The sequence below is a fragment of the Carcharodon carcharias genome, chromosome 22 (assembly GCF_017639515.1).
Source record: "Carcharodon carcharias isolate sCarCar2 chromosome 22, sCarCar2.pri, whole genome shotgun sequence".
In the NCBI taxonomy this organism is placed as follows: Eukaryota; Metazoa; Chordata; class Chondrichthyes; order Lamniformes; family Lamnidae; genus Carcharodon; species Carcharodon carcharias.
The window spans coordinates 39,727,388-39,739,582 of record NC_054488.1 but is presented as its reverse complement, the minus strand read 5'-3'; the positions used below and the strand labels follow the sequence as shown (position 1 = coordinate 39,739,582).

Sequence of the window (12,195 nt, the reverse complement as noted above, 5' to 3'; positions counted from 1 at the left end):
TAAGAGAAAAACATCTCTCCTCATCTCTGTCTTAAATGGGCGACCTCTTATTTTTAAACCAGTGACCCCTAGTTCTAGATTCTCCCACAAGAGGAAACATCCTTTCCACGTCCACCCTGTCAAGACCCCTCAGGATTTTGTATGTTTCAATCAAGTCACCTCTTACTCTTCTTAACTGCAGTGGATGTTGATTTTAAGGTAGTTATAAAGGGTTAAAAGATAATGGAAAAGTTTTGGGAGGGAATTCCAGAGCATGAGGTCTGACTGAAGGCATATCTGCCTACAGCAGAGTGAAGCAAGGCTGGGGGTGGGGAATGCGCAAGTCACCAGAACTGGAGGCACAAGAGGTGGTTGTAAGGCTGGAAGAGTTTACAGGGATAGTGAGGATCAAGGCAATGGTGGAATGTAAACACAAGGACAAGAATTCAGGGCAACTGGATCTTGGTGTTCAATGGGAGAGTTCTTGATGAGCAGAAATTTGCTGAATGTAGACAATTTCAGTCTTGCCAATGGGGCTGAGGTAAAGTGCTCCCGGAGGGAGGAAGAGCTAGGGGTGACTCATTCTTGGCTGCCCTTGTGTACCCCGCTGGAAGTAGCTGTTGATCAGATTGAGAGCAGGCTGCCTGCCCACCTTCACAGCCGAAGAATTGTGTGCAGAAGTTAAAATGTGGGGTTTTGAAAAAACTCATTAATCTTCCTGTTAATATTATTTGGCTATAATTATCACATTATTGTCTACAAATGATGCTTGCAATTCATCTCAAGCTGCTGTTCATATGGAGTTTGCAATCTGTAGAATGGGTGTTGATGTTGATGCTCTGATATTAATTTAGTTTCTGTCTTCTTCCTGTCTGCGTTGCTGCTCTGATGAAATTCTTCCAGGAAATTTTGATTTATTTACTAGATTTTTTAATCTCTCTTGATTGCTAACTAAAAGCCTTCCACTATAGAGCAAAGTTTCAATAGTTTTGTTGAAGGGAGGTTTATAATGTTATTAGTTTAGGAAGAATTGATAACTTTCATATACAGCTTGTAGACTAATCCTCCCAAATATTGTGTATATTGTGAATTTGATGGGAGGTACATTTTAAGAGAAATCAAACTGCTGGTGGAATTAAAAACAAAAACAGAATTACCTGGAAAAACTCAGCAGGTCTGGCAGCATTGGCGGAGAAGAAAAGAGTTGACGTTTCGAGTCCTCATGACCCTTCGACAGAACTTTGAGGATCAAGGCAATGGTGGAATGTAAACACAAGGACAAGAATTCAGGGCAACTGGATCTTGGTGTTCATTGGGAGAGTTCTTGATGAGCAGAAACTTGCTGAATGTAGACAATTTCAGTCTTGCCAATGGGGCTGAGGTAAACTGCTCCCGGAGGGAGGGAGAGCTAAAGTTCTGTCGAAGGGTCACGAGGACTCGAAACGTCAACTCTTTTCTTCTCTGCCGATGCTGCCAGACCTGCTGAGTTTTTCCAGGTAATTCTGTTTTTGTTTTGGATTTCCAGCATCCGCAGTTTTTTTGTTTTTATATGCTGGTGGAATTAGTTGTCCCAGTTGCTGCTGCTGGAGCTGCTGAATTTTGCTATTTGTTTTATTTCCCAGTCTACACATTATGTTTGACTGTGGAAATTCAAATAAGAAGCTCCAAGAATTCAGTCATGTGACAAGAAGGATTAGTGAAGGAAGGATGTTCACTTTTCATGTTAATTCTGACAACTGCAGCTGTGGAATGAGAAACATTGCTTCTCAATAATGCACCGTTGTGTGTCACGTAACACACTGCCTGTTGTAGGTGTAAGTTGTGGCTTGGCGATGACATTCTCATTTTTGGAGTCAAGAGTTTGTGGGTTCAAGCCCCACTCCAGAGGTTTGAACAAGTTATCCAGGTTGACATTTCAGTGCTGAATTGTTGGAGGGGGTATCTTTTGGGCGCGGTGTGAAACTGAGGCTCGGTCAGATGGCACTGTTTTGAAGAGCTGTAGGGGAGTTCTCCCAGTCTCCTGGACAATAAACAACCAACATAATTAAAACAGATTGTCCAGTCACTTTAGTTGCTGTTTATGGGATGTTGGTGTGTGCAACAGTTATTACACGTTAAAAGTACTTCATTGGGTGTTGAACGCCCTGGGGTTGTGAAAGGTTCTTTATAAATGTATGTTCTATACTCACAAACAAAAATTGCTGGAAAAACTCAGCAGGTCTGACAGCATCTGTGGAGGGAAGGACAGAGTTAACGTTTTGAGTCCATATGAGTCTTCAGAACTAAAGAGAAGTAAGAATGTGGTGAAATATATACTGTTTAAGGGGGGTGGGACAGGTGAAGCTGGATAGAAGGCCAGTAATAGGTGGAGGCAAAGGAGAGATTGCAAAAGATGTCATAAACAAAAGGTGTTGATGGTGGTGATACTGGCTAAAAGAGGTGCTAATGGTGACATTAAGAGTAGAAAGCAGGATGAGCAAGTGTCAGATGGTCCTAGTGGAGGTGGAGGGAGGGGATGATGGGGGAGAAAAGATCGAAATAGGCTAAAAGGTGAGGATAAAACAATGAATGAAAATTAATAATAATAGAAATAGGTGGGACAAAATATATACATAAAAATTTAAAAAATAAATATTTGAAAAAAGCGGATCAAAAAGTGATGAGGATGGAGGAGAGAGTTCATGATCTGAAGTTGTTGAACTCAGTGTTAAGTCTGGAAGGCTGTAAAGTGCCTAATCGGAAGATGAGGTGCTGTTCCTCCAGTGTGCGTTGAGCTTCACTGAAACATTGCAGTAGGCCAAGGACAGACATGTGGGATGAGAGCACGGTGAAGTGTTGAAATGGTGAGTGACAGGGAGGTCTGGGTCATGCTTACAGACAGACTGCAGGTGTTCTGCAAAGTGTCACACTGTCTGCGTTTGGTCTCTCCAATATAGAGGAGACCGCATTGGGAGCAGCGAAGGCAGTAGACCAAATTGAGGGAAGTGCAAGTGGTAGTGTTTGGGCTCTTGGATGGTGAGGAAGGGGGAAATAAAAGGGCAGGTGTTGCACCTTCTGCGATTGCATGGGAAGGTGCCGTGGGAGGGGTTTGAGGTGTTGGGGGTGATGGAGGAGTGGACTAGGGTGTTCTGGAGGGAATGGTCCCTACAGCATATAATATATATGTTCTATACTGCCTTGTTTTAACACTTTAGCAACAGTTTTTTGTTGTGAATAATGTAATTGTTTTACCTTTCTGATGTTAAGATGCAATTGAGTTTGCTGTTAAGAAGGGAAGGATTTAATGGTCTGCACTTGAATATCTGTACAATTTTGGAAGAACTGCTGTAGTTCAAAGACTCATTATCTAACAGCACCACTGTGTAAGAATTCAAATTTCTAGAAATGATCTGAAGTTCAATACAGTGGGGATAAGAGGAAAGTGGAGTTTATGTAGATGTTCAGTCGTTATCTAATTTAATGGTGGGACAAGCTCAACAGGCTGTGTTGCCTACTCCTGCTCCTATTGCTTATGAACACTGGCACCCTGAATCAGGTTTGACATTGGTACTGCATAAATGTGATTTTAATATTAATATCAATATTTTATTTCTACATCGTTTGAATAACAATCCAGGATCCTCATTTCAGTTGTTGTCCCCTCTGGTTCATTGCAATGACTGTGAAACTAAATAAAATTGTTAGTTGCTCAGGATCTTACATTTGGAACTTTCCTTTTTCCAATCTCAAATAATCTCCAGGCTATCATGAACTTTGGTTGAGTCTTATAACATTAGTGATTTCTGTCGGCATGAAATGCACGTCTTGGAGTTCATGATTGTCATTCTTTCACTTACTGAGCAGTGACTGGTTATTATTGTAATGTGCTCGAATAACGTGAAACCACTGGTTAAATAGACATCAAATGGAGCCTCCAATCACATTGACAGTCATAAGAGCTATGACTAGAACCTTCATACACAGGGGTACAGAAGACACAATTACAATTTAACAAGCAGAGATTATCTCTTAACAACTGTGCCACAGTCATCTCAACATTGATTATTCACTAGTATCTCATTTATTCCAAAAGTCACAGTGCTCTTGCCTAATTGGAAACACTCCTGAATGGCTAGAAGTCAGGAATCTGTTGTCTGAGTCCATAGCAACTATCATTTAGAAGGAAAGCAAACCTTGGAGAGGGGTGGTCAATAAAAAGCATGCCTGAAGCTACCTAACCTCAGGAAATGTCATTACTGGTTGTGCATGCTGCATACTTTCATACTCTGCCTACAGCTAGTGTTTCTGAGTGTGTTGGTGTGCAGATTAACTTGCAGGTTCATTCAAAAGTGTGATCCTATTAAAAGCATGAAACCTCTGCGGGACATTGTGGAGAGGACCAGTGGTACAGGAAGCTTGATTTCCAACAAAATGAGTCTTCAATCTTGTTATAATTTTCTTCTGGGTAAAGATTGAAGAAATACTTCGAAGAGAAAATATTCTCCTTGGACTTTCCTTTTAACCTACCACTGTTTTTTGAAAAGCCTCCCAATTATAGTTTTGTCCAGTGCACACAGGACGAGTAATGAGATCATGCGATCGCTACAGACAGAATAACAACATGCTTGCATAATGATGTGATGGTGCTTTCAGTGTGGCTGCTGCTGATGTTGGAACAACTGGCTTACTGGCCCCAGGAAAACCAGCAAGTGTATTTAGTAGAAAAAAAAACTGCCTGGCCAATTAGTAGGCTTATTTTAACATAGTTGCAGACTGTGCTGTGGAAACCAGCAACTAATGCTCAACATGAAAGGATCCCTATCCACACAGTGAGCATCCTTTACTTAATTCCTTGTCTTTTTAGAACCATAGAAGTTTTCCATATGCAAAGAGGATAAAACCCCTTAATGACCATTTTAAAATGATGGCTCCTGTCATTGACTTGCCAACCAGAGAGGAAATCTTTTCCCTTTTCAGTGTCTGAAAACCCTTTGTCATTTTAAAATCTCCAGGAAAAGCTTTGTTGAAGTTCATAATTGTGGCAAGAAGTCTTTTAAAGCCATTCTTGATGCAGACAAATACCCAAAGTCTCATCCTGCTGGAAGGGCTGTCGTGGGTCTTGAAAGTCTCAGGGGCCAGACACACGTCTTAGAATCTGGAAACTGTAATTTCTAGGTAAGTAACATTGGCAGATTACATTCCATTTTTCATGTGAATAATGTTTGTTTTGTTTTATTTTTTTGTAGCCCAATGCAGTTAAGAATGTGCCTGGATTTCTTAGTTACTTCCGTTCCAGGATGCAGGAAGCTGTTCCTCACAGTCTGGTTATCTGGTATGACAGTGTTCTGGAGACTGGATATCTGAAATGGCAGAACGAACTTAATAAGCACAACAAGTAAGTGACTATTGTAGCGATTCGGACTTTGTACTAAACTCCAAAACTAAGAAAACTCTTGTTGAGAAATAACCATATTGACAAAAAGGACAATCACCAATTTAGAATGCAAACTAACAAAGTTTATTGGACAATAAAGATTGATACTTAACATTTCATTAGTCGAGGTGCGGCACGATGCACGAGTTCAATGCATGTCAGTCTGTCCTTCCCATGGATCCCAGGACTGCTGGGGTCTTTTCTTCTTGGTTCCTTGAACTCTCTTGACTCATGACATCCTTTTGAGAATTTAGCAGCCAATTTACTCTAATATACATACAAATCCCTTTTGCAGCTTTAAGACTTAAACTCTAGTGGATCTTTTACCAACTCACAGCTTCCCATTCTGCCATCACTATTGAAACTTCCAGTCCACTTTAACTGCCAAAGTTACATACTTCACAGCTACCTGCTGAGTGTTTTCTCTCTCACATACTCTCTCTCTCTTTCTCTTAAGGCAGTGACTTCAGCTTTGGCACTCCTGTCTGTACTGGATCCACTGATCTCATACTTTTGGATTCTTATGGCAATCCTCAGCCCTGTGATGTTTACTTTAGTCACTAACTAAGCTTAATACTGGGTTCTTACGCAACCCATCAACCAGCAACATCCCAACTAACTTCCTAGCAAGTGCCCTATTCCTAACTCTTTTTCCTGACAAACAGGCCCAACAAGTATCCTGTGACAAATGCTAAACTTTGGCAAGTACGAAGACCTCAGTGATGCACCCCTATTTTTATACCCTTTTGCAGATATCTTTGAAAGATTTAGCGCAAATTTGTGCAACTGTGTCACACAACTAACAACTTCTAACCCAATATTTGCAACTCTTGACCAAAGGGAAGACTGCTCCTAGCTTCACCACAACAATCTAACCTTAATTTGTATCTTGTAACTGGAGGTCCTGAAACATTCTAGGCCCAAGACCATTCTTCTAGCCAATCAGCTTTGCAACCTTGGCTTCCCTTCTAACAGCTAAGTCATAACTTGTATCTTCTGACCAGGCACTCTGGAACATCAGGTTTCAGGCCACCTTCCTAGATAATCAGCATTGTAGTTTTGACTTCTGCTTACTGCTAAGCTAGACTCACTGGAGCCCAAATGTGCAAATGTGTCCTCGCTATAACTCCAGTTCACTCCACATGTTTTTTTCTTAAAGCTATATCACAGTATTTGTCATTTAAAGAGATGCTAACTTTAAAACTTCTTAACAACATACTCCAAAATTCATGAATCATCCTAATAAGACGTTTCATCATTAAGCTTATGTATGGTACAATTTGATAATTTAAGCCTTATTAATTAGACAAATATTTCAACAAGATGACACTATAATGGGTGTCATCTGTATAATCATTGTCTTCCGCTGAAATATCACTTGTGTTTTATTGCTTACTATAACTTTGAATCTGGCCATCAGTTCAGTTAAGTGCTGGTTGAGTTCTAATCTGTACAGAGCATATCATCAGCCCCCATTAACATGTAGTGATGAAGGCTGCTGTCTCTGCAGTTTGAATAATACAGCCCAATAAAATTTCAGAATTTGGGACACAATTGTTGGGAGGATGGATAGGGGGGAGGGGAAGAATTCAGAAAGCAGAATATACCTTCTGTTAGATTTCATCTGCACATATATCATCTGGATAAGAGGCTTTACTACGCTGATACAGTGTCTTTTTCTTTGCTGTTTTGCTACCCGTTTTCTTGTGTGTTTGCTTTATGATGAACTCCAGCCTAATTTTTTTTATCTTGCCTGTAATCTGTTTACACCTTAGTAATACTGGGGCTAATTGTCTTTTAGAACAACATCCCTGTTAGAATGGCTACTATTTGGCTTCACAGAAAGTGCATGTGCTGCTTGAATTATGTTGATTATGCTATAGCCGTCATACTACAGTTTAAGGAACACTGTTGCTTCAACAGGAAATATGTGTTTATCATTCACTTACAGCTACTTCACTGAAGGAGATGGTAACTATGAGCAAGTAGCACTGTGGTCACTCTCTTGTCCATTGATCACAATTGTTCATTTTTTTTATTGAAGCTATTCTGAATTGCTTGTTGGTCTCCTACATTTCATCCACCAAATGCTAAAGTAGGCAATGTAGAACATCTTTTCCACAACATTTATTTGAACATTAGAGTATCTATTCCATGTGGTGTAAGTCTGTGGGGATGTGTGGCTCTTTTGGATGAGATGAGTGTAAACATAGTTCTACAAATACTTTGTAAATTAGTATTGAAAAACACTTGGGGTCTTTCTCTGGGTAAAGTTACTTACTTAGGTATCTTCTTTTAATAGCATCTTAACTATTTTTTCTGTACCTTTTTGGATTTTCCACATTTTGGAAAGATTACACTAAAAAAAAGCTACTGTTTAAAATGCTCCCTATGACACCATGTGGTACGAGAACAATATTTTGTTTTACTTCTTAACCTTCTGTAAGGGGTGATTTCCAGGCGACAAAATTCTGAACCTTTTGAGGCCCAAGTGTGATGATTTGAGACAGTGAGAACTATCAGAGCAATCTTTTAGTCTTAGCTGTGCTCTTGAGAGTCTCCAAGTGCTTGCTGAGAATTGCGACAGTCACTGGTGTGCAATTTCCAACACATTCTGTAAACTGCCTGCAACATAAACAATAATCCATCTGAGTATTACCAGTTTAGGAAAATGAGGTTGTGGTCATACTGTAAAAGGTCAATTAATTATTAATGTTTAAAGTAGGCTAGAAGAATGATTTACCAGATTCATATGAAGTCAAGGATTGTGCTATCAAACCAACCTGATAAAATAGATCATTGCATATCTTTCAGTTAACTTCTAGAATGGGACTGAATGGAGTATTTCCAGATGGAATTACATTCCAATAAGTGTCTGTGAAACTCGTACATTTTATTAACAAACACATAGTAATGACTGGGTATTTGGCCAGTACGTAATGTTGCTGGTATGTTATCTTGTTGCGACTCAGCTTTATTTTGAACCAATGATTGTATATCGAGTGTCTAATTTTTGTTGTTGTTTCTGATACCTTCATTTCTTTCTTACAGAGTATTCTTTGATTCCTGTGATGGTATTTTTCTAAACTATAACTGGAAGGAGGAACACCTTAAACGAATGGTGACATTGATGGAGGAACGCCTTGCTGATGTCTATGTTGGAGTTGATGTGTTTGGTCGAGGAGATGTTGTAGGGGGAGAGTTTACAACCAATCTGGTAAAGTTTATTTGGAGTTATATTCCAACAGTTAATATTGTCACAAATTGTAGTACTTAATGCCTCCCCCCTCCCCACGAATGATCTGTTTTATTTGCGTGCAGTTGAATACGTTGTTGCAATGGACTTGTCATGCAAATCAGAGGAAACTATGACAATGACCTTGTATTTTTTGGTGTTTGTATTGGACATTCTGCAAATTGGTTCAGCACGAATCACAGAGGGGAATATTGATCTATGGTTGATGAACATATTGGCTGAGATTTTCCAGCCCCGCCGTGAGTCATTTGGCATCCCAGCCAAAAGTCCATTGACTTTCGGCGGGACCGGATGATCCAGGTGGCGGGTGGGCGGGACCAGAAAATCCCACCCACTATTGTTGCACAGGTCATCAGCCTAGCAGCAGAGTTTTATTGTGGGTAAAGTGACTGGCAACTTCTGTTGAAAAATTCATAGCTTTGAACTTCTGGACTGTTATGGTTTTGTTGCAGAGGCTTTGTTAGACTATCTAACTTGTGAGATTTTAGGAAGTGGAGGAGCTAAATGTGGCGCAGTGGAATAAGGAACTCCTTTCACTTGCTGGTATGGTGCTGTTTTGTTCTTTGCAAGGAAGGCAAGTTTCATGTTGGTTCCTTTGCTGCCCTCTGCTGTTGATTCATTATATTCATGGCCTCTGCAATATGCATTTGATCAAACTCGGTTTCGCAGCAGGCAGCTCTAATGATCATAACAAACCGCAGTTGAACATTGTTTAAATTCTTCAAGTTGGAAGGTTGAGGCAAGAATTTGGAAATGGCCAGAAATTTGTTTTTGCAGCTGTTACATGATAGCTAAAATATGTAAAATATAGGGCACTGTGATGCCAAAGAATAAACCAATATTGAACAGACATTGGTGTGAGGAAGGGGCTCTGCTAGAGAAATAGTGTGGATGTTTTATTTGGTAAACCATAGAGCATGATTCATCTTAAGTCCAAGTGAGAAAGGAAAGAATGAATTGGGGGCACAGCTTGTATGTGCACAACTAATTGTTCATCAGGTATAGATGCTGCAGATGTTGCTTGATGGTCGACTTGTCAGATTTTCTGCCACTTCCTGTATTGACTTTTGATTAATTTATAAATATCTGCAGGGGCTGGCGGGGGGCTCAGGGACGGAGATTGCTTTTAAGAAGAAAACATTTGTAGTCATTCCTTTGTATACAATGATAATAAAGCAAAGAAACAAACTGGGGGCAATGAAACATTCTAAGTATAAATTATGGGAAGCTGCAGCTAACTTGTGTGTATGATGAACATATATTGACTGTCTTTGTGAAATGCATTCAGATGTTTTACTACTGTTAACTTCCATTTGTAACGTCTTTAATTTTAGTAGAATAATGCTAAAATTAGTCTTTCAAATGGTCCGGTGAACTTAAAAGTAAAAGTCTCCGAAATCTTCAGCTCTTCAAATGCAACAGTAAATAGAGGACCTATCTGCCTACTGCATGTAGTTCATGTGGATGTTAGAGATTATATGGCACTATTTGAAGGAAAGCAAGGAGTTCTCCCATATGATTGCTCAACTTTCTTCCTTCTACCAATACTACAAATATAAAGCTGATTAACTGGCCATCTCACTGATGTATGTGGGACATTGAAGCGTGCCAATGGCTGTCATATTCATTTATATTTCAAAGCAATTCCTTCCATATAAAGCACTTCACAATGTCTGGAGAAGTGGTAATGTACTGTGTTTATGAAAATTTCTGCTAAGTATGATTTATTTTAGCAAGTTCTGCAAACCCCTGCTTTACACTGTTTCAGTTTTGAGGAAACATAGGGATAATTTCTCAGTGAGCTGCAAAGCTATTTTATAGTCCCTTTTTTGCAAGCTTCTAACCACACAGTTTTCTTCTAACATTGTAACTTCAGCGTAATACTTGCATTGTCTTCCAGTCTTTGGAGCTGATCCGGAAGTACAACTTTTCAGCAGCTATATTTGCTCCAGGCTGGGTCTACGAGACTTTGGAAAAGGAAAAATTCCATCAGAACCAACACAAGTAAGTCACCGAGCATTCCAACTACAGAACATCCAGCCATCCTCATTTGTGACATTTACCCTGTGTTGTGGATGCATTGCACTGAGAAAATATTAACATGTGGACTCCCAGCAGGCAGCCATTATTGAGCAACTTTATTTACACCTCCCCAACAGAGGGGGCAGTATATCAAAATGCTCCAACCTTGCTGTATAACTACACTCCCTACCTAGAAAAAAAGTACACATTAAAATGTAAATGTATATAATTTGCTGGAGTACAGCTAAACCAATATCAAAAATAGTTCAAATTTAACAGGTTGGGTTACAAATTTGCAGTTACTGTAATTACAAACAAAACATATATGACTGATACTAGAGTAATGTATACATTTAAAAACTATGCTTTTTCCTTAACAGTAGTATGTGTTTAACAAAAATATCATCACTTGACAAAAAAATAATGAAGAGAACAATTTCATCCTTCTTGCATACCTTCAATTAACCTAGCTGGCTTCTTTCTCTTTCTCTCTGGCTATTTCCATCCATTCCCATTTGCTAGACTCTGTATCTCAACATTTCTGACTGTTGTCAAATCTGAACTTGGACTTTGACTACCAATTCCACTTAATAGTTGGGACGGTTACATTGATTGATTTGTTTCAGTCAAAGACCCTGACTCACTTTGCTTTACCGGTGAAATTTTAAGTTTCTTTTTGACTTTCACTTTCTGACTTTCTCTGGACTGTAAGAGGAATTTGGACTATAGGAGGTTTCTCCTGCTCCCCCTTTGTCAGATTTCCCCTTGCAAGCAAATGACACTGACAGTGTCTCTCTCCAATCTTCACTAGACATGTGAATGCACATAGACACTTTACAACAACTCCAATCATATACTTCTCCTGAGTGATTTTTCACCACAACCTTCTGACCAGCACTGAACTCTCTAAGTTTCATGCCTGGTGTATCAGACTCATCTTCACTTTGTCTTGCTTTTCTCTTACCTTGTTACCGATGTCAGACATAAACAAACTAAATTTTGTCCTAGGAGCATGTTTTAAACACTAACTCCTAACACTGTTGTAGACTGTGGGGTTATTCTGTAAGAGAACAGAAAATTGTCTAGCCTCTGTCGAAGAGAAACATGGGAATTACTGCCTAGGTTGTCATCTAACAAATACTTCTGCAAAGACCTTTCCACAAGTTGTACATTTCTTTCTGCAGCACCATTTGATGCAGAGTCCTGTAGTGGTATATTAGAGTGTGTTTGACTCTATGCTTACTGTGAAATATTTTAAACATTTATTGCAACTCCAACTATCTCTCTTGCTTTTAAGACAGAGGAGGGTGAACCAGGAGTGGGGCTCAGTCCTTCTATTGCAGCAATTTTGCCCAAGTAACACAACTGAATGTGTTCCATATGTTTTTCATGCAATTAAATTCAAAATTAGGTCCCTCCTCATGGTTTCCATCCACACATCTTAAAACTGACCTCACCCGCCCTAATATCTCTTTGTCAAGTTTTGTTTGGAGCTCTATGAAGTGCCTTAGAATGTTTTACTACC

The 12,195-nt window shown here is 39.5% G+C and overlaps 1 protein-coding gene across 3 annotated transcripts in view; it reads left to right on the top strand.

Moving 5' to 3' along the window:
- The window catches only part of engase (endo-beta-N-acetylglucosaminidase), a 74,002-nt gene that overhangs the window by 14,545 nt on the left and 47,262 nt on the right, over positions 1–12,195 (top strand). For all 3 annotated transcript variants that reach the window (XM_041217456.1, XM_041217457.1, XM_041217455.1), the window contains exons 6-8: positions 5,205–5,353; positions 8,444–8,609; positions 10,549–10,652. In XM_041217456.1, the coding sequence (XP_041073390.1) occupies positions 5,205–5,353; positions 8,444–8,609; positions 10,549–10,652 (419 nt within the window). The remainder of the gene's footprint in view (positions 1–5,204; positions 5,354–8,443; positions 8,610–10,548; positions 10,653–12,195) is intronic.